Source organism: Pleurodeles waltl, chromosome 7, assembly GCF_031143425.1.
Source record: "Pleurodeles waltl isolate 20211129_DDA chromosome 7, aPleWal1.hap1.20221129, whole genome shotgun sequence".
Taxonomy (NCBI): domain Eukaryota; kingdom Metazoa; phylum Chordata; class Amphibia; order Caudata; family Salamandridae; genus Pleurodeles; species Pleurodeles waltl.
Genome location: NC_090446.1, coordinates 68,936,657 through 68,959,085, shown reverse-complemented (window position 1 = coordinate 68,959,085; position 22,429 = coordinate 68,936,657). Strand labels below are relative to the sequence as shown.

Genomic DNA, 22,429 nt, shown 5'->3' with positions numbered 1-22,429 from the left:
GGAAATTGCACTGGCGGGGCTTACTTCACCCTACAATGAAAATTATGGAGAAATTCATTTGATGGATTGCTCTCCATATTAAGGATTTTCACCAGAAATTGGAAAATGGTCCACCAATACCCTAAACCCAGAGGCCATGGTCAGCCAATGGAAAGTGAAGCTCAACTTGTCCCTGGTGTTTTGAGAGTTACATTTTCAGTCCAGCCCTAATAATTAATTTAAAAAAAACACGTTTTTGTTGCCCTACAGTGGAGCCAAACACCTATAAAAAGTATCCAATAAATAGCACTGTTGAGCTTCATTTAAGTTGGTGTGTGAAACACACACCTGAAAATACCAATCGTTTACTGTTTTTGGCCAAAGCAACAGTGAAGGAACAATCTATCTAAGAACTGAAGGCTTCTACAACAGTTAACTGTAGAGATGTTGTTATATCACAGAATCAGTTGTTACACCCCTATATTATATGCATATTGTTCCTTCACTTTATGTAATTGAAAACTCTTTATCCGAATTTTAAATATATTAGAGCGTGCAAGTTTGACTTACATGTACAAGTAGATTGTATTTTCACCAGAGTATACCGACTTAAAAGATAGTTTTGTGTTTGTGATGGTTTGCGCAGGAAAGGATGTTAAGCTGTGTGTTTATGAACTTACAGAACCTTACACATTTGTGAGTTTCACAAACTTGTCTTTGACCTGTTCCATCCCCAGGTAAGGGCAGGCATTTACTCCTGTCAACGGTAGGCGTAAATAATTTTGCAGAGTTTTTGGAAGTTGCAGAAGGGATTTCTTCATGAGGCAAAATGTTCTCCCAGTGGCAATAAAAAAAAAAAGTTAGAGGATTTACACGGGTGCTGCAGATTTTCTCAGATGAAAAATAGGTTATATATTTTTCAACAAGAAAACTGAAAAAAAGATCAGAAATCTACACCTACCTGAGACTGGTAACCTACGGTGCAGATTTCCTGCTTCTTTTTTTTTAGAAATGGGTGCAGTCTCTTTTTCTTACATACCTTTAGCAGTCAATTACATTTCCTTAAGCACTTAACGCTTGTTAATTCCCTACTTGAGATTGATGCGTACCTGATTCCCCCTCTAAGTCAATGTTCAAAAACTTTATGAACTGTCCCACGACCCTCTTGATCCATGGTATGTATGAAATCAACATGTGTTAGGCTTGCTCTATCTCGAAGCTGAATAGTTTCTCATATGTTGTCTTTTGTTCAGCTTGAAAGGTCTGGATGCTTCTCCAAGAAAGTGGAGCTGGACTTCTTCAATAAGGTGGCACTAACAGAGGTGATGACCTTCAATGTAAACGGCTCAGTGACTGAAGACGACACTGGTAGGTTGCAGTCTGACAAAAGAACCTGCTCCTGAAGACCAAGTGAAGAACATTGCATCTGTAGACCAAGGTTGTGAGACAGGTTTCAGTTAGGAGCTGGGCACCTTCAGTATAGATATGTTTGCTAGGGTGTCTAGGCAGGAATTTATGATTTTGGCTGTGATAAAAGTATCTTCTTCAGCTTATGGGCAGACTCATTGTCCACAGGTTTGGGATGATGTCATGTTAGATTTAATAAACACCCCTGGGATATAGGATGAATCTGAGTGTCTTCTTGAGAGGTTTTCTAGGTGATTCCACTTGACTAACTTGATCTCCTCTACAGGTGTGACCATCTCTGGATCCAAGTCATGCCAATTATCTTCAGTTATTTCAACTGTGACGTTTGAGGAGACAGATGAGTACTACAAGAAAGGCATACCCTACACTGGCTGGGTATGTAGAACAATGACTGGAGGATTGGGACGAAGCAGTCTTTGTGACACAGCTGTCCAACCTGTTTCATTCTTTCCTGCACTGTCTTCCTTCTTCCTCAGACATCTCTCTTTCTTCTGTCTTATTTCAGATCTGCCTCTTCTTCCACTCTAACACTTCTTTTCATCTCTTCTACTAAGGTATTTTCATCCCCTCTTACCTTCTCTGTTGCCTTTCTATCGTATCACTTATCTCTCTATATATCTTCTTTCTCCACGGTTGTCTCATCATACACTTTACTCAAAGTGCTTCTCTCTTTTTCATTGTCCATATATACAGCTCTAGATATCTCCTCATTAACATCTGTCAACCTCTGTCTTCCCTCACATGTCTGTGCTCTTTCCTGTCTCTCACATATCACTCTTACCTCTTTTTTCACACCTTTGACTTCCTTCCCCTCTCCTTTCCACATTCTCTCACTTATTCTTCTCCATTTTCTCTATCCTATGTATCTTTTTACCCCATCACACCGATCCGCTTGCACACTGTAGCCACCAATCTCCCATCCTTGTCTTCTCTCACCTATCCCTGTTCATCCTAATGTCAATAATGTCTTTAACTTTGTTTCTTTCTTATATATGCATCCCACCTTCTTCTCTCTCAAATTCATCTTAAGTAATACATTTGTTCTTACAAACAAGGTTTATAAAAATGTATAAACTATAAAAGGCCTATTGGAAGGCAAACAATATATTTTTCTACGTGTTTAAAAGTCTTAGTGCTTTTTCAAACTCAGTAATAGGAACATTAATAAATGAAAGACTCAAAACATAATATGGCGAGTACTTTCTGGTTTGAGGCATGTCATCTTCTAACTCTCCTGTCATGGGAAGAGGCCTCTTTTCGATGAGCCGTGAATTGGTGCTGCTGTTCTTAATTCTAAAACTGATTTACAGAATGCACCCTTCACATCACTAATTGAATGTACTAGTTGGTTGTACAGAACAGTCATGTGCTTCAATGGGACCACACTTCATACAGTCATAATTAACACTGTGTATACTACAACCTTTACTGCTGAAGGGCCTTTGCAGGAATGGAAGTCAGGTGCATGGCATTTACAAAAGAATGATTATCAAGTGCAAAGTCCCGATAGTGACACCATTAATAGAAATTATTTTTCCATTGCTCATGTCTGTTTACATCTTTACCCTCACCTGACTCCTTTCCCTCTCCCTTACTCATTTAGCAGCTTCTCTCCTCCTCTTCCAAACTTTCCATGGGTCCTCCATCAATACCTCTCTCTTCTCCTCTACAACACCTTTTTCTTTGTCTCCCATGTCTCTTGTCTCATCTCTTGCTCTTCTGTTCTCTTCATCTGTGCTGTCCTCTTCTGAATCTCCATTCTTTCTATATCCTCTCTAAAATGGTACAATCTCTTCTGCCCTCACATACCTCCTTTGTCATCCTCTAACCTGTGTTTCAATCCTGTCACACACTTTCTCGCATTCTTAAGCTCCGTACCTTATTTGTATTTCCTTCTCTGACACAGTCTTCCCTCCTCGCTTGGACCCCAAACATTTCTTTATTTCTTGTCTGACGGTTCTACCCTCTAACAAATCTATAACTCTCAGTCCTACCTTTCTGCCTCCGACGCTTCTCTTCAAGCTACTTTTCATTTTTTCATCTCCCTCTCTTGTCACAGATGAAGCTTGCCAGTGCTGATGGCACGCCGATAAAAGGCCAGACTATCTACCTATTTACTGAGTTGGGTTCGCAGCTACTAAACCAATCATATAAGACTGATGATTCCGGAAGGGCTTTCTTTTGCCTGGATACCTGTGATTGGTCCTATCCAGTCAGCCTAAGGGTAAGTTCTTCTCCATGAATACCTCAAACAGGGAGTGAAATATTTTCCCTGAATACCTCCAATTGGTCCTTCTCAGTCAACCTTAGGGTGAGAGTCTATTCTCTGAATACCTCCGATTGGTCTTCCTCAGTCACCCTTAGGATGAGTTCCCAGAACTCGGGGTAGTGAGAACCCCAACAAGATTGTTCATTTGAGATAACTTAGGAGGTAGTGAACTGGAGTTTCTGGCAAGTTTTTATAAAGTTTCAGTCCTCCTAAAAGTCGACAAAAGAACTTCATGACTTTAGTAAAATTATGTCCCTTACATTTTGGTGGCAAATATTTAGATAAACGAGAGTCTATAGTATTTCTTTCAAAGTGAAAGTTTATATTTTTTGAAATAACAATTCCAACTTTTAAACTTTTTTCTCAAATCTCTTACAGGGCTTTTAGAATTTAACAAATATGGATATATTTGATAACTCACTTGGGAGTTAGAAAAAGTGCACCATTTCTTAAATTTTCCGTTGCAGAGCTTCTTTTCTCCACCGTGACAGGGGGTATACATTTTGAAAGCCCTGCAAACTGAGAAAATCAAAGCTTTTTCAATTTTTCCAGCTAGAAATGCTTATACACACAATTACTCGAAACGTGGCGCCACTCAAAAGCAAGGGCCAGGGACAGCCCATTGTTGTTCTTGTCTTTTTTGTCTCCAAAAAGCTACTTATTTTTTGGGAGCAGACCGTACCTTCTTTTCCTTTCAACATTAGAGGTCACTGTGTTGATTTTCTCTGCATATGACCAAGTTGAAGTGCTATCAATGAGAAAATGTGTGTGGAAGACATTCTGATCATTTGTTTGAAGTCTCTGTATAAATAAAAGTAAGCTATGTATAATTAACTTTCATACAGTTGCAGAACTCTTCTTGGAATTCCACACAAAATAAAATTTTGTCATAGATGCTTTTAAGTCTCATTTCATGCCTGTAAGTGACACTGATACAGTCATAATTTAGAAAAGTCACGAGTGGTGCTCTGAATATTACTGCACACTGTTTTGGTGTGATTCGCCTAATGAGCAAACAAAAAGCTGCAGAAATGTAGGCCTGCTTTCTACCTTTGGCAGCAGGTGCCTAACTTTTATTGACATTTGATTTACACTTTGTGTGGCATTGCCTTCCAAAATTGTAGATTTGCTTTTGTGCAGTAAACAGTTAAAATGCCCTTAATGCACAGTTTTCTCCCCTTTATAAGACTGTAATTGAAGATGGCTCATTTTCAATATTCTGAGCATCCCATACGTGACTCCAACATCTCAAATTAATTTCTCCTTTTCAGTTAAAGTACAGGCAATAGGGTATCAGAGGTAATTTGGACCAGTAGAGAGCAGTGTCCATCTACTGCTGATTTGATTAACCGTGTTGAGAAAGTTATACTAATGTTATGTTATGCCATGATATTTAGCATGTGTATGGCATGCAACATGTGTTTGGCATTGTGCTCAAATTGTGTGGTGTGATTGCACCTGGACCTGTATTATTCAGTGCTTGAAGAGTTGATTGTGATGCCTTTGTTCCTGATACATAGCCTGGTCGTGTCATGCAGTCACTCCTGTTCTGAACATAATTTTTATTTGTTACAATTTGTAGTAATTTGTTTCAACAGTAACACAAATCTGCAGTCTGAGTTCAGTCTTTGTCTGTGACACTATGGGCCTCATTACGAACCTGGCAGTCACAAGATGGCTAGGTTTGCTGATGGCGGTGGTACCAGCGCCAATGTGGCTGTCCGAGCACCATTTTTCAACCCTGGCGGTCGGGCCGCCGGGGGACCACCATCTCGTCTGGAGGTGGTGGTGGTCCTAATCTGCCAGGGCAGCACTGCAAGCAGTGCTGCCTTGGGGATTATAACCTGTTTCTCTGCAAACGGTTGAAAATGCTTGCAGAGAACAGGTGCAGTGGGCCCCCTGGCCAGCATGATTGCAATGTTAACACTGCGAGGGTGCTAGTGCACCCTGCGCTCTACTGAATTGCTGTCTGGCTCGATTACGAGCCGGAGAATATGCTGTAGGCTGTTTCCCGCTAGGCCAGTGGGTGGAAACACAGGTTTCTGCCCGCTGATCTAACGGGAAACTCTTAATGGGTCCAGCAGGGAGGTAGCCAGTGTGGCGGCAACCTCCCCCTCGGAAGTTCAGTGGATGGTGAAAACTGTCCGCTGAACTCCTAATCAGTCCCTATATGTTTAAGGTTTTCTCCCACAATATGTTGATCACTATTTCTTCTCAAACAATACAACATTTAAACCTTGTATATATGACCCACATATTTAGTCTACTAGTTCTGGTGATTTCTTACAGGAATTTTTCTTCTGATCTTTAAGTCCTAAGAGTTCATATTACTTCAACAGTTTATCAAGCCATTAAGTGCAAAAGATGCAGGATTACTCTTGAAGAAGCAATTTCTGACACAAATTGGGGATGTTGCAGATCTGACCATGCAGGGGAGCCTGTCCATACTTTATGGATGTACGAAACCCCATCTTCCTGTTGCATGGCATTGTAAGTCCCAGCACTGCAGAAGATTGTGCCGCCCACTGAATTGCATCTACTGTAGTTCCAACATAATTTCAAAGTGCAAAGATGTTAAGTATCAAAATATTTCTATACTTCTGTTCTATGTAGGGAAGTTTCAAGGCGCAGTGGCAACAGTGGGATTACGAGAAAGTAGTGCCTCGTTATCAGAATGCCTTCTTGCATCTGAAACCCTTCTACTCTAAGAGTAAGAGCTTCCTGAAGATACAGTCTGTGCGAGGAGAGCTGCCCTGTGGTCGCACACAGCATGTGCAAGTGGACTACATCATCCAGCGAAATGAGCTGCATGAGGATGCAAAACATATGGACCTGCACTACGTGGTAATGTCCTGGAAAATATATATGAGGAATTGGGATTGAATAGGGGGATGAAATTGACATGGGGAGATTGTGGTTTCATAAAGGAATTGGGTCTACAAAGCTGACAATATAAGATGTAGCACTCGCAGCCCACAAAATGCCCTGTCTTTCTGTGAGGTGTAGGAGCTAAAGTCTGATTCCACCTCTAGTAAGAGAGCCACTCTCACACAGATCGCTAGGTCTCACTGTTGCATCAGTGCTTGTCTTTTCCCAAAGGTCCTTAATCAATGTCACACCCTGAATAGCCACTGGGTTGACACAGCGATCTTAAAGGCTTTGTGGTTGCTTCAAGATCTGAAATAACAGCACAGACTGATCACTAGGCATCATTGCTGCTTCATTGTCTCCTCCCTCCAGCCTATTCTACACTCCTTATATCCACTAGATGTCACAGCGGCACATGAATACAAGGTGCACTGTCAGAGTGCATGCAGAGTAGGAGTGTCTGATAATGTTGCAGGTCTGGTGAGGATCACCTGTTTATCCTTTAAACCTCACACATGACAGCTTGAATAGTCAAAGCTATGTGTTCTTTTGGAGGCTCAAGACCTTGTGGGGGTTATTCAATGGACATAAGTGTGTGTGTGTATGATCATCGGGTGACCTCAGTTAAGTGTCATCAGGGTTCATCTGGCCATAGAAGCACAGACCTGAGTCATAGGTAACCTGCATTATGGCCCTTGATAATAGGACACTGACTGGTTCAATCTCTCCCCCAGGTTTCATCGAAAGCAGGAATCATTCACGAAGGAACTAAGAAGATAGCATTTGACAAAGAACAAGGTAGGTGTGGTGGCCTTTTACTGTTTCTTTACTGTAGCAAGTTTTAAACGGCTTCCTTCCTGCTCCGACCCCATTGCTGCCTGACTCAAGAGCGATCGAAAATTCCTTATTGAACAGATCTGTGTGCCGCTCCCCTCTATACTTTGTGCATAGCTGATTGTCTCTCATTTTTATCTCTTGACTGAAGCTGTACCGTTGCATCACAACCTTCCCTTTCTGTTTGAACCCCTCATCTCAGTTCTGAAAGGCACCCTCTCCATTGAACTTCCTGTAAGCACAGATTGGGCACCATCAACCAAGGTGTTTGTCTACACCATCTTTGAGGACGGCGAGGTTGCTGCTGCCACAACTAATCTCAACGTAGTGAAGTACTTCAAGAACGAGGTGAGCACTCAGTGCCTTTTCTACACAAGTCAACATATACTACTCATCTTTAGAATGCTGCTAACTCAGTACAGATGTTACCAATACTTAACAAAACATGGCAAAAGATTTTCTCATCAAAACTGAAACTTTATAAAAAATGGAGTTGGTGAATGATGAGAGGGGGTGACCTACGCAGTTGGGATGAACCTTCATCCCCTCCTGAGTGGGAGGCTTGTGTGGTCAAAGCACTTCTAGATGACGGTCTCACCCGAGGTCTGTGATTCCTAAATTTATCCTCAGTCACATCAGTGTCTGGGACAATTGAGGTCTGTCTTTTATAACACAACTCTCAAAGAGACTTATTGTTTTTTAATATGGATGCCGTGGGCTTTGGGTACATCCCTTTCAACCAATCGTTTCTTCGACCAAGTTCTTTTAGCCATGATTGCCAAAATTTGACTTGGCTCGGCCAATTGCATTATTTCTTTCTCAATAATGATTTGGCTACTTGAATGAACCCTTCCACTTCTGAAAGAATGCTTGCATTACAAAGCATTAGGGACTACTTTAACCACAGGTGATGATAAAAGCAGTAGTAATTTAGTTAGGTTTAGTTATGATGCGCCTGACCTAACAGGTATAATTATTTCCCAATTTATGTATACTAAGTTAATCCACATGGAGAAGTATGATGCTTGGAATCGGTCCTTCCACTATTTAAACATGTGACCTTCTGATCATGCATACATTACCTCCACAAGCAATTAATGCAATTAAGGGCTCACTCTGTTGCCTCAATAAAATGTTCTGCTGCTATTATTTCTGTAACTGCTAGTGCAGGTTCTGTTAGAGTCATCATTTTTGGGGCAATGCTGACGGAGCAGTGGGATAGCTATTTTCTACACATGAATAGCACAGCCATTTGTGCCTAGTGGACCGAGGGAGTAATTCAGGCTGCAGCGCAGCTCTACAAATGGCCACCTAGTTTTTGGGCATGTTTTTAATGCTTCATCATTTATGTGAATCAGATGTTGGTATTATTAATTATTAAAATGGTGTATCAAAATAAAAACAAATGGGAGCAAAACAAGTTTGTGCCCATCAGGGTCAGCATTTAGCTTCACAGCTTAGAGGTGGTACGAAAATTGGTGCACTCTGAGCTGGACCACATCCCTTCCCAAGACGTCCACTCCCAAACACCTTCTTTTGTTTGGCAAATAGCCAAATAGAACAATCACTTGGGGCTTGATTTAGACTTTGGTGGATATCACTTAGATCATATTACAAGTGCATTTGGATGCAATGCCCTTGTAATGAGGCAGATAGCAATTGTATTAATGATGGAGTCCTGTCCACCAAACAGTAAATTAGATCCTTAGTTCCTCTTCCATTTCAGAAAGGCACACCCTCACCCACAACACAAGTAAAACCAGCACTTCAACAGCCTGAATCAACTGGTTGACAGCACAGTCATCCCCCTTTCATTCCCACTTAAAGATGCCACTAAACAAAGAAGTCTCTGAAGATGCCTGACCAGAAGGCACTCCTGTCAAATAGCAAGCTATTCCAGTAGACCCCTTCCTTTGCCTCGCATTCCATGCAGTTGGAACAGAGATGGAGTTTGGGTATCGTGGAGGAATCTGTTCATGTCTGAATCCTCCTGGTGAGATCAGAAGATCCCATGCCCCCACTTGGGGTCCCCTGTTCATGACTATATCAGAGGACATTTATTTGCATCTTCTCTTTCAGTGTGGTCAGAAAGTAATCTCCGTTTTCCAGGCAAACTAGATATAAGTTGGGACAATTCAAGGTGATGCTTTGCATATTCTCTTGAAATGGTTCCACCTGCATGAGAAGAGATATTCTGATCAACTAACAAATCTCTTGGCACAGAGGGCAGTGGGGAGGTGGTGGTGGTATGGAGGTGCGTTGGGTAACTATCAATGGTGCACAAGGTGCAGTGGCCAATTGTAGGAAGTTGGCTCTGTATGCACTATTTCAAAGTAAGGAATAGTATGCACAGAGTCCAAGGGTTCCCCTTAGGGGTAAGATAGTGGCAAAAAGAGATAATACTAATGCTCTATTTTGTGGTAGTGTGGTCGAGCAGTAGGCTTATCAAAGGAGTAGTGTTAAGCATTTGTTGTACACACACAAGCAATAAATGAGGAACAGACACTCAAAGACGATTCCAGGCCAATAGGTTTTTGTATAGAAAAATATATTTTCTTAGTTTATTTTAAGAACCACAGGTTCAAATTTTACATGTAATACTTCAAGTGAAAGGTATTGCAGGTAGGTACTTTAGGAACTTTGAATAATCACAATAGCATATATACTTTTCACATAAATCACATATAGCTATTTTAAAACTAGACAGTGCAATTTTCACAGTTCCTAGGGGGAGTAAGAGTTTGTTAGTTCTTGCAGGTAAGTCAACCACCTACGGGGTTCAAGTTTGGGTCCAAAGTAGCCCACCGTTGGGGGTTCAGAACAACCCCAAAGTTACCACACCAGCAGCTCAGGGCCGGTCAGGTGCAGAGGTCAAAGTGGTGCCCAAAACGCATAGGCTTCAATGGAGAAGGGGGTGCCCTGGTTCCAGTCTGCCAGCAGGTAAGTACCCGCGTCTTCGGAGGGCAGACCAGGAGTGTTTTGTAGGGCACCGGGGGGGACACAAGTTAGCACAGAAAGTACACCCTCAGCAGCACGGGGCGGCCGGGTGCAGTGTGCAAACACACGTCGGGTTTCCAATGGAAATCAATGGGAGACAAAGGGGTCTCTTCAGCGATGCAGGCAGGCAAGGGGGGGCTCCTCGGGGTAGCCACCACCTGGGCAAGGGAGAGGGCCTCCTGGGGGTCACTCCTGCACTGGAGTTCCGATCTTTCAGGTCCTAGGGGCTGCGGGTGCAGAGTCTTTACCAGGTGTCGGGATCTGGGAGTCAGACAGTCGCGGTCAGGGGGAGCCTCGGGATTCCCTCTGCAGGCGTCGCTGTGGGGGCCCAGGGGGGGCAACTCTGGCTGCTCACGGTCTCGCAGTCGCCGGGGAGTCCTCCCCGAAGTGTTGTTCCTCCACAAGTCGAGCCAGGGGCGACGGGTGCAGAGTAGCAAGTCTCACGCTTCCGGCGGGAAATGCAAGTTGTTTCAAAGTTGCTGCTTTGTTTCAAAGTTGCAGTCTTTGGTGAACAGAGCCGCTGTCCTCAGGAGTTCTTGGTCCTTCTAGAGCAGGGCAGTCCTCTGAAGATTCAGAGGTCGCTGGTCTCTGGGGAAAGTGTCGCTGGAGCAGTGTCTTTAGAAGTGGGGAGACAGGCCGGTAGAGCTGGGGCCAAAGCAGTTGGTGTCTCCGTCTTCTCTGCAGGGTTTTTCAGCTTAGCAGTCCTCTTCTTCTTAGGTTGCAGGAATCTGAGTTCCTAGGTTCAGGGGAGCCCCTAAATACAGAATTTAGGGGTGTGTTTAGGTCAGGGAGGGCAGTAGCCAATGGCTACTAGCCCTGAGGGTGGCTACACCCTCTTTGTGCCTCCTCCCAAGGGGAGGGGGTCACATTCCTATCCCTATTGGGGGAATCCTCAATCTGCAAGATGGAGGATTTCTAAAAGTCAGAGTCTCCTCAGCTCAGGTTTCCTTAGGGGCTGTCCTGACTGGCCAGTGACTCCTCCTTGTTTTTCTCATTATCTCCTCCGGCCTTGCCGCCAAAAGTGGGGCCGTGGCCGGAGGGGGCGGGCAACTCCACTAACTGGAATGCCCTGTGGTGCTGTAACAAAGGGGGTGAGCCTTTGAGGCTCACCGCCAGGTGTTACAGTTCCTGCAAGGGGGATATGATAAGCATCTCCACCCAGTACAGGCTTTGTTACTAGCCACAGAGTGACAAAGGCACTCTCCCCATGTGGCCAGCAACATGTCTCGAGTGTGGCAGGCTGCTGAAACCAGTCAGCCTACACGGGTAGTTGGTTAAGGTTTCAGGGGGCACCTCTAAGGTGCCCTCTGGGGTGTATGTTACAATAAAATGTACACTGGAATCAGTGTGCATTTATTGTGCTGAGAAGTTTGATACCAAACTTCCCAGTTTTCAGTGTAGCCCTTATGGTGCTGTATGACAGACTCCCAGACCATATACTCTTATGGCTACCCTGCACTTACAATGTCTAAGGTTTGGCTTAGACACTGTAGGGGCACAGTGCTCATGACCTGGTGCCCTCACCTATGGTATAGTGCACCCTGCCTTAGGGCTGTAAGGCCTGCTAGAGGGGTGATTTATCTATACTGCAGAGGCAGTGTGAGGTTGGCATGGCACCCTGAGGGGAGTGCCATGTCGACTTACTCGTTTTGTCCTCACCAGCACACACAAGCTGGCAAGCAGTGTGTCTGTGCTGAGTGAGGGGTCCCCAGGGTGGCATAAGATACGCTGCAGCCCTTAGAGACCTTCCCTGGCATCAGGGCCCTTGGTACCAGGGGTACCAGTTACAAGGGACTTACCTGGATGCCAGGGTGTGCCAATTGTGAAAACAAAAGTACAGGTTAGGGAAAGAACACTGGTGCTGGGGCCTGGTTAGCAGGCCTCAGCACACTTTCAAATCAAAACTTAGCATCAGTAAAGGCAAAAAGTCAGGGTGTAACCATGCCAAGGAGGCATTTCCTTACACCAATGGACTCAGATGCCTGGGTAGCCCACTTTATTGTAATTGTTGTATTTTACTGCCAATACAACAGTGATTGGATGCACTTATTTGCTTGAAATAGGGCCTGCGCTACAACACTGGAGGGAAAGCAACATTAGTAAAATCATGAAGGGGTTTAGAGAAGGGAGCCTACATTATTCTAGTTTTAATAACATTCATAGGGAAGCAAGTCTCAATTAACAATTTCCACATGTTCAGTATTAGATTTTTGCATCCCTCATATGCCTAGTCTCAGTTGTAGAAAGTTCAATGTGCCCAGTATTGCAATATTGCACTCACCACATGCCCAGTACTCTTTAAAAAGCCTTGTGATAGTTACTTATAATTTCTCCAGTAACAGTTATGGTCAATACCAGGACTCCCATTAACAATAATGTCCATTTACATGTCCGTTCTAACAAGTGTTACCAGTTTCCGCATGCACCAAAAAGAAGGTTGCCAGTTTCACATGGTCAGGAAGAGATATTGCCAGTTTCCACAAAACCAGGGACCCATCTATTGCTACTTGAGAATCCTAGTATAAGACATTGGCAGCTTCCAAAGGTATCACAAGCTCCCATGTCCATGAATATGCTCTAGTGCACTCTTGGACCAGCACCATCAGTTCTTTCACGACATTTCCAGTGATGCAGTGAAGGTTCATTCCCTGTCTCATTTGGAGAAGATATTAACGCAACAGTAGTTATCCTGGCTCCATGTTTTGGTGGAGCATCTCAGACTGATGCAAGCAAATGGAAGGCAGTTCCTTGCCACCAGAGGGACAACTAACTAGTCACAAATGCAGATCGTGTTCATGACAATAAGGGGTTAGGGGATCCTGCCAATAAAGGCAGAGCACCAGACCCTCCGGGCAGCTTCCAAATCCTTGCAGGCTTTGAAAGATTGGCTCAGATCAAACATCTGCATAGGTATGGGCAGGTTTACTTAGGTGAAGTGTTTTGAAACCCCTTCCTTTTTGCAGTTTTGATAAATTACACAAGGCAAAAGGTTATTTGATGACTGTTAAAGGACACCTCTCTTACAGATGCCTGAGATATGGGAGCTCGATCTGCTGCCTGTCTGGCAGACTAGTGAACATGTGCCTTTTCGTGAGTCCTGGCAAATATTCCTCCACTGTTGACCACATCCTACAGAACTTTCCTCTCTCAGTCTGCTGTACTTTCCTGAGCATCAAATTAACCAGTAGAAATTAGTCAATTAAAAAAAAAAGTTTTTCAGGGTAACCTGTTGACTTGGCTTTAAACGGCAATGAATGATGCGGATAGGTGATGTTGGCATATCGTTGCTGAAGGTTCCCTCAGTTAGGCAGCCACTGGGTCAACTGTGAGACTGATTCTCTTGCCCTTAATTTTTGGGCAGTAGCTGTGGCCAAGTCTAACTGCACATCTTTTTTGGATGTGTTGGACTGGGAGATGCACAACGGGATGTTGGACCTTATTTGGCCAACCAGGCAGTCAAGCTTAGTTTATTTCGGTCTTTGCTTGGGCACCTGCGTAAAGACATCCTTAGATGTACCAAGGCAAAGGACTTTCAGGGAGCAAATTACAATTTTCAGGCCAATCCGTGGCATTCAGAAGCCACAGAGGACGGCTGAGACCAGCTTAGCAAGGGTGGGAGGGAGAGGAAAGGGAAATGTGTTCTAAAGGTAGTGGTTAAGGAAGAAACAGTAGGATGGGAGTGAGCCTGATGGTCCATGGAAACAATGCCTTCACATGATCCTCCATCCGTCAACCCCAGTGAACGATCAAGGTATCTCAGCAGTACTTTGAACCAGGTTGAAAGTACTGCCTTTTTAATTATTTTAGGAAGCCCTAAACAGCAGCACTGGGGCATACATATTGGAATAGTGGTTAATATCATTATTTTGGATAAATAACAGTTTGAAAATACACAGGTTGATAGTCCATGCACCAGGGTATTTGGAATCTAATATGCTGTGTTTCAATTTTATGCAGAGGCAAAGAGATGCCTATTGACTCCTGTTTTGGGTTTTCGCAGGTGACCTTGGGATTTTCTCAAGAAGAGGCGTTACCTGGGGCTGATATCTCCCTTCACCTGCACTCGGCTGCCGGTTCTCTATGCGCTGTTCGTGCTGTGGATAAGAGCACAGTACTAATGAAACCCAAGGAGGAGCTCACTAGGGACAAGGTGAGTAATGCTGCTGCTCCAGCCCAACCTATGGGCACTGTTGACAAGAGATGCTGAAAACAGAAAAGAGGCCATGTGGAGAATATAGACATATAATCGAGGTCAGCAATAAACACTGTCCAATTCCATTCTTCTCATCTTCCATCCCTCAGAAGGTTTAAGACACATTTAGAATGACTCACCCCAGAGGTTATAATTGCTCTACTGGAGAAAGCTATTGAGAAGGATCTCAGAGGAACAAAAAGATGCATTCTCACTACGTTTTAGGCTAGAAGAACACTCCAGGTCTGCATTTTATATTGTAATACAACAACAAATGGTTTAAGAGGGAGAAATTATGCTAAGTGGGTCTTCATTAGATTTACCCTAATTTCCTTGGAGGGTTGGATAGCACCAAAAAATAGACAGGATGGCGTACTCTCCCCCTTCACTTCACAGCAGAATGTTCTCAAGTAAGTGTCACTCATTTGGTCTGCAGTCTGTACATAGAGTGTTTTCCAAGCACTAGACAGCAGTTTGTCACAGACCATAAAAGACTCACGTTTGTTGTCTTTTTGATCTCACTCAAAATGGCTCAGTGAAAAGCATTCATGTTATTTATTCTCAGTTACCCATGTATAGTTTTATACGTTCACTTAATCTGATATCCTTTTCATCTTCCATCGCTCACATCCCTTCTAGCCTCTTAGCACAGCAGGTCTTCAGTTAAAATACGCCACCATTCAGTTTAGTCAGTTCCTGGAGTTCCTTCAGCACTCTATGCAAAAGTGTAAAAAAACACAAAAACTGGTTAAGTATTTATATTGATTTATATTTTTTATTAAGCACAAACCATGACCCGGAGAGGTATGGTGAAGCTAGTGAGTAGCAACTATGCCAAACTAACACTACAGAATGCTGGTCAAGATTAATTGCGTGGCCGGACATTATACCATCCCCTAAATTTCGCATGATTGTAGTCACTCTTTATTTGATTAGGAAGTTGCAAGAAAAAATCCGGCCATCTGCTCAGCCACGATCAAGCATACTAGGCAAATAAGCAGCTGCAGATTTTGGATTAGCTGAAAGTTTACTCGTCAGATGTTAAAATTGCAGAAAGGGGGATCTTGGTTATAAAATGCTTTGTGTACAATGCACAAGCATTTAACTAAAGATTGGCTAAATGATAGGCAACTGCGTCCACTCTCCCAATGCCCAGAACTAACCTGGCTGCAACACTGAATTGTCTGCAGCATCCTGGTCAGGGCAGGCGAACCTAGAGAGAATCGCCCTAATCCATTAAATCCATAAGTTGCATAGGCAGCAGTTCTCTGGGAGTCCTCAATGCAGGAAGCTGTTAATTGGTTAGCTTGTGGCTCTTAAACCAATCTGCAATCAACAGTCTCAACCTTTCCCGCCATCTCTGCAGCTGGCAGGGGAAACCTTTTTATAGGATTCCACCAATGGTTTTACTCCTCACTATTAGAACCCGTGTATTGTACCATAACTCATTCTCACTCATTCATTTGGCTATGTCAATTAGAGAACACCGAAAGCTCTCCTGAAGTGTTTCAACAGTGATCCTGCCCTAGGTTCGAAAGATCAATCTGTTACCGTCTGCCTATGGATAAAACTCAAACTCAAAGGAATCAATTATCACGGATGAAGGTCCAACATTACTGCTCATCAGCAGGGGGCTGATTGAAGGAACTTGTGCTTGTCTTGTCTCTTTTGAGTGGGATCTGTGGTTCTCCAACATGACAGCTTGAGTCCTATCTTGCAAGAAAAGAATGGAGCCATTGGGGGACAGTTCCTCCGACTTCCCTGAACTGATGAAAGTATATGTCTGGGAGATGGTATGTAATTTCAGAAAATACGGAATTATATGCAAAGCTGGCCTACTGGTGTTTAAAACTAAAAGAAGAAAATCAAAGCTGTAAATTTGTGTTTTAGTCTGAATCCAGCCTGCACCTGGTCGAGTAAATTATTGTTTCCCAAACAGCCTGACAACAGACAACATTGCTCTTTGAAACTTGATGATTACAAAGAGAAATTTCCACAAAACACATGGTTCAGTCAATATATACTTTCAAAATAGAAGCTCAACATGGAAAACAATATATTTCAATGGAGAAATAAACTGACAAAAATGTGTCGTGATTGACTTCAATATAAAACAGCAATAGTTTTCTGTTCTTTGAAGTAGACACTAATGTTGATCAGACAATATATACTGCAGTATTCTCAGCTTTTAATAATAACTTGGCAGCCTGTAAATTAAACACATCTTTTAAGACGTGTTGCTAGGAGTCTAGGAAATTACAAGCCTGTGATAAAATGTGCCTGCACTTGGGACCTCAGTAAACCATTCATCTTTCTATCATGCTGTTTATAATGTCACTCTAAGTGCTTTACTTACTCATAGCCTTGTAATTCACTGCCACTAACCTTTCACTGTCCATATCTGTGTCCCAGAAAAACATCTGTTTTATTTTTGTCACAGCAAGTTCAATTATCTCTTCTCCTTTAGGTGTTCAACATGATCCGACCTGGTTATTTTGGGGGCTACCCTTACCAAACGGAAGACCAGGTGGAAATGCACTGCCCAGGCTTCTCTTTGATCCGTGAACTAATGCCCCGTCCTGTTGATTTTGTTCACCCATCGTTATCGCGGAGACGCCGATCCATCATGCCATGGAGGCCTGAGAGAGACCCTGACGTTTATAGCTTGGTGCAGGTAGGCCAAGTGTACATTGTAATACAGCTTCACACTTTCACTCGTGTCAAAGCCCTCGCTGGGTGCAGGGAGCAGATTGTGCACTAACAATCATTCACCCACAGATGGAGACTTGGAGTCCTCATTGACCCATGGGAGCAGTCTATACAAATCACCCGGGGTGAGTCTTAGAGCCCCCACTGAGTGGCGAAAGCAGACTGTGCATCGAATCACAATCTTATCTAAAGAGAGAGAGTTAGAGCCCCACTGAGTGCAGAGAGCAGCCTGTGCATCAAATCACAATCTTATCTAAAGAGAGTGAGTTAGAGCCCTACTGAGTGCAGGAGGCAGCCTGTGCATCAAATCACAATCCTATCTAAAGAGAGAGTTAGAGCCCCACTGAGTGCAGAGAGCAGCCTGTGCTTCAAATCACAACCTTATCTAAAGAGAGTTAGAGCCCCACTGAGTGCAGAGAGCAGCCTGTGCATCGAATCACAATCCTATCTAAAGAGAGAGAGTTAGAGCCCCACTGAGTGCAGAGAGCAGCCTGTGCATCAAATCACAATCTTATCTAAAGAGAGTTAGAGCCCCACTGAGTGCAGAGAGCAGCCTGTGCATCGAATCACAATCCTATCTAAAGAGAGAGAGTTAGAGCACCACTGAGTGCAGAGAGCAGCCTGTGCATCGAATCACAATCTTATCTAAAGAGAGAGTTAGAGCCCCACTGAGTGCAGAGAGCAGCCTGTGCAACAAATCACAATCTTATCTAAAGAGAGAGAGTTAGAGCCCCACTGAGCGCAGAGAGCAGCCTGTGCATCAAATCACAATCTTATCTAAAGAGAGTTAGAGCCCACTGAGTGCAGAGAGCAGCCTGTGCATCAAATCACAATCTTATCTAAAGAGAGTGAGTGCAGAGAGCAGCCTCTGCATCAAATCACAATCGTATCTAAAGAGAGAGAGTTAGAGCCCACTGAGTGCAGAGAGCAGCCTGTGCATCAAATCACACTCTTATCTAAAGGGAGAGAGTAAGAGCCCCACTGCGTGCAGAGAGCAGCCTGTGCATCAAATCACAATCTTATATAAAGAGAGTTAGAACCCCACTGAGTGCAGAGAGCAGCCTGTGCATCAAATCACAATCTTATCTAAAGAGAGGGTGTTAGAGTCCCCACTGAGTGCAGAGAGCAGCCTGTGCATCAAATCACACTCTTATCTAAAGAGAGAGCGTTAGAGCCCCACTGAGTGCAGAGAGCAGCCTGTGCATCAAATCACAATCTGAACTAAAGAGATTGAGTTGGAGTCCCACTGAGTGCAGAGAGCAGCCTGTGCATCAAATCACAATCTTATCTAAAGAGAGTGAGTTAGAGCCCTCACTGAGTGTTGAGAGTAGTTGGTACTTCACCTCACATTCACATCCACGGTTAGTGTGTTGTGGTGCTCACAGAATGAAAGGAACAGACCAGTGCTTAATTTGCAACTAAATAAGTGCTAGGGTCCCAGGCATTGCTGCCCCCTTGCCACATGCCACTATAAAGCTCCCTACTAAACCTCACACTCCTATATATGTGACAATTTGGACAATTCCAGGCCACCAGAAGTGGTAAGAATGGCCTAGATGCTCTAGAATTATTTTAAAATATGTATTTATTTGTTAAACGGATGTAATGCATACAAAAACAGATAGACTGTCATAACTAAGCAAACACCGACACAAATTAATCACTGGAGCGGACTATACACTTCCTCACACTGATACCCAAGGAGGAGTCTACAATGAGGGCAGTGAGCAGTCTGTACCTCACATCTCATTTTGATCTACAGAAGGAGTACTATAGACCTCAGAAGGAGTGTTATCGCCCTCATAGAGTGCAGGAAGTAGTCTGTATATCACCTCACATCCTTACCAACAGAGGGCCTGTTAGAGCCCTCAACTAGTTCAGGGAGCAGTCTGCACGTTCCATATTATTGTCCTCTACAGAGGGAGTGTTTGAGCCCTCAGTGAGTTCAGGGAATAGATTGTGCTTCGCCTCACATTCTTATCGATATAACAAGAATAAAAGTCCTCACTGAATGCAGGGAGCAGTCTGTACATTCCCTCACGCAGTTAACTTCTGAAAGAATGTTGGAGCCCTCATTGTGTTCAGAGAGCAGTCTGTACTTCTTATTGTGCTGTCACACCAGAGAGAATTTTTAGGGCCCTTATTGTGCGCTGGGGGCAGTCTCTATATCACTGATCTCTAGAAAGACTTCTAGAGCACTCACTTATGGACAGATATATGGAACATTGTTCCGGGCCGTTTGCGACTGGAATAATGCTTTTTTTCTATGTACCAAAGTAAAATGCGACTCTGTAACTTGTTTATCAAATCATATTTTGCTTTTGCGATTCGGTACGAGGAAGGAGCGTGTTCAGGGCATCCCTTCCTAATACCGAATCTCACTGGCATGTGAGAATGTTTTGGGACCATGAATGCGAACGCAAAACATTCGCAGTTACCACCAACTTTAAGTGGTATCTATTCGTAAACAGGGAAAGGGGCGCAAAACTTTTTTCAGAGCAGGCAGTGCTCCCATGGACCGCTGCCTACTCTGAAAAAATGAAATGAAAACTTCTCATATTTTTTTGTAATGCATCCCATTTTCCTGTGAGGAAAATGGACTGTTTTAAAAAAAAAAAACCTGCTTTATTTAAAAAGCAGTCACAGAAATGGTGGTCCGCTGTCCCCAGCAGGCCTCCATCCCTGTGAGAGCGGCCATTCCCAATGGGGTCACGAATTGTGACCTACCTCATGAATATTGATGAGGTAGGTCATTTGCGACCCCAATGGGAATCACAAACAGTGTGCTTTACACTGTTGTACATTTTGTTTTGCGACTCGCAATTTGCAGTTCCCAAACAAATTGCAAATTGTGAGTCTGAGATCTGAGAAATGTCATATATCTGACTCTTAATTCAGTGTGTGAAGTGTACGTTACCAAACTCTGCCACCCACAGGAGGGTTAGAGCACTCACTGAGTTCAGGACGAAATGTATGAGTCTCTCACAGTGTGACCTCCAGCTGATTCCGGAGCTCTCAGTGAGTATGGGGAGCAATCTATACATCACCTCGCACCCAGTAACGAGTGTAAGCCATCTCAGACTTTCACCACCTCATGTAGTGAAACGAGTGTTCTCAGCATCACCTTACACTCAGTCTCTGAGTAAGTGTTTGTGGCTCCACTGAATCAATTATGTAGTGAGCACATCTCATCACACTGTCACCCCAGAGAAAGTGCTAAAACAGTCACTGAGTTCAAGGAGTAGTCTGTACAACTCCTCACACTGTCACCTCTAGCGGGAGTGTTAAATGCCTTTAGTGAGTACACATGAAGATCTGCACATTCTCTCACACTTTCGACTCCAGAGGGAGGTTTAGACCACTCATGAGTTCATGAAGCAGCCTACACATCTCCGCACACGGTCAACTCTCACTGAATGCAGGGAGCAATCTGTACATCTTCTCACTTAGTCAACTCTCATTAAAAGCAGGGATCAATATCTGTAACACCTCGCCTAGTCAACTCTCATTAAATGCAGGGAACAGTCTGTGCTTCTGCTTGTCCAATCAACACTCATTGAATACGGGGAGATGTGTGTGCATCTCCTCACACAGTCAACTCTGAATGAAGGGCCTGTAATCTCCTTGCTGAGTCACCTCTCTTTAAATGCAGGGAGAAGTCTGCATCTTCTCGCACAGTCAACTTTCATTGAATGCAGGGAGCTGTTGAATTTCCTTGCACAGTATACGATGATTGAATGCAGAAAGCAATCTCTTCATCTCCTCGCATATCCACCTCTAATTTAATGCATGAAACAGTCAGCACATTTCTTCATTCTCTCGGTGTGAGCTTTAGTGCTCACATTCATTAACAGATATAGACCTGTCACTACGTTTTGGTGCTGCCTATGTGCCACCTTGCACTATCATCCCCTCAGTGAGTGCTGGTTGCACTGTGTGCATCACTTCACAGGCACTCGGTGAGTGTCAGAGTTCTCACTCTGACACCCTGTAAGTAAATGTGTGAAGTGATGTACAAAGGTCCTCCTGCACTTTATGAAGGCTCTAAAAGTGCACTTACTTTTAGAGAGGGCTGTAGCAGTGTGTCAGAGTCCTCATCCACTGTAGGGAGCCATCTATCCATCACTTCACACTCACTAACTCTGTTCTCACACTGAGTGAGAACTTGGCTTCATTTAATGTAGGAACAGTGTAGATCACATCACACTGTCACTGACAGAGCTACGTGCAGAGAGTCAGTCATTAAGTTCAGTATTGACCCATGCCCAATTAAAAAGTCTCTTGCAAGAGACAATACCTCAGTCTGACCAAGAAGAAAGGGATGATACAGTCCAAGGAATAACATGTTTGTTTCATGCTTTGCTGTAGATAAACATTCTCTGTATACTCCTGCCATGTAGTGCTGGTCTTCTCCTCTGGCGCCTCAAAGCCACAGACGTGAACATGCACCACAAGTATGGTCCTCACCAATATATAAATCAGTCCAGGGCATTGGTCCCTGAGCTGAGGCACAGCAATGCTTCCAAGTGTGTCAGGTGTCGAGGTTCTTCCCTGAAAAAAGCCAGCAGACCACCACCAAGCTTATTGGCCATGTTTGTCACTGACCAAGGTTTTTGGAGCTGGCTGTGCCCCCTCCTCCGGGGATCAAGCCAGCTTCCTGTCAAGCCCAAAGATACTTCACAAGTCCAGGGATCTTTGACACCAAAAAGCCTCTCAAATAGAGACCCACAGTACTGACAAATTCTAAAGTCTAATTTCCTTTGGCCCCGTAAGCACACTTGGTGCTAAAAACACCTTTGACGAATGGCTCTGAAGCATCATAACAACCTACCTTCAGCAGCTGCAGAAGGAGCTAAATGCATGGCAAAAGTGCATGTTCATTTATTAGCAGACCAGCAAAATCTCAACTAAGTTTCCTAAAAAAGCCAACAGGGACTAAAGAGGAGGCTAACCTTTGAGAGGGAAATTGCTGTGGAGCCTCCTCCATCTCCCAAGCACAAAAGATGTAGAAACAGGGCCTCTATCCTTATCCTTATTACACCTTATCCTTCGCCTCCTCTTTTTCTTCTGCTCTTCTTCTACTGACTCTGCCTCCACACCTCCACACCTCCACACCTCCACACCTCCACCACGAACACATACGTCCCCTCGAT

At 43.8% G+C, this 22,429-nt stretch overlaps 1 protein-coding gene across 1 annotated transcript in view; it reads left to right on the top strand.

Annotated features, from left to right (window-relative positions):
- LOC138303652 (alpha-2-macroglobulin-like protein 1) overlaps positions 1 to 22,429 on the top strand; it is a 296,020-nt gene that overhangs the window by 122,182 nt on the left and 151,409 nt on the right. The window contains exons 9-16 of the mRNA XM_069242955.1: positions 1,233 to 1,347; positions 1,673 to 1,782; positions 3,467 to 3,631; positions 6,290 to 6,520; positions 7,279 to 7,342; positions 7,581 to 7,726; positions 14,376 to 14,525; positions 17,035 to 17,241. Coding sequence (XP_069099056.1) covers positions 1,233 to 1,347; positions 1,673 to 1,782; positions 3,467 to 3,631; positions 6,290 to 6,520; positions 7,279 to 7,342; positions 7,581 to 7,726; positions 14,376 to 14,525; positions 17,035 to 17,241 — 1,188 coding nt within the window. The remainder of the gene's footprint in view (positions 1 to 1,232; positions 1,348 to 1,672; positions 1,783 to 3,466; positions 3,632 to 6,289; positions 6,521 to 7,278; positions 7,343 to 7,580; positions 7,727 to 14,375; positions 14,526 to 17,034; positions 17,242 to 22,429) is intronic.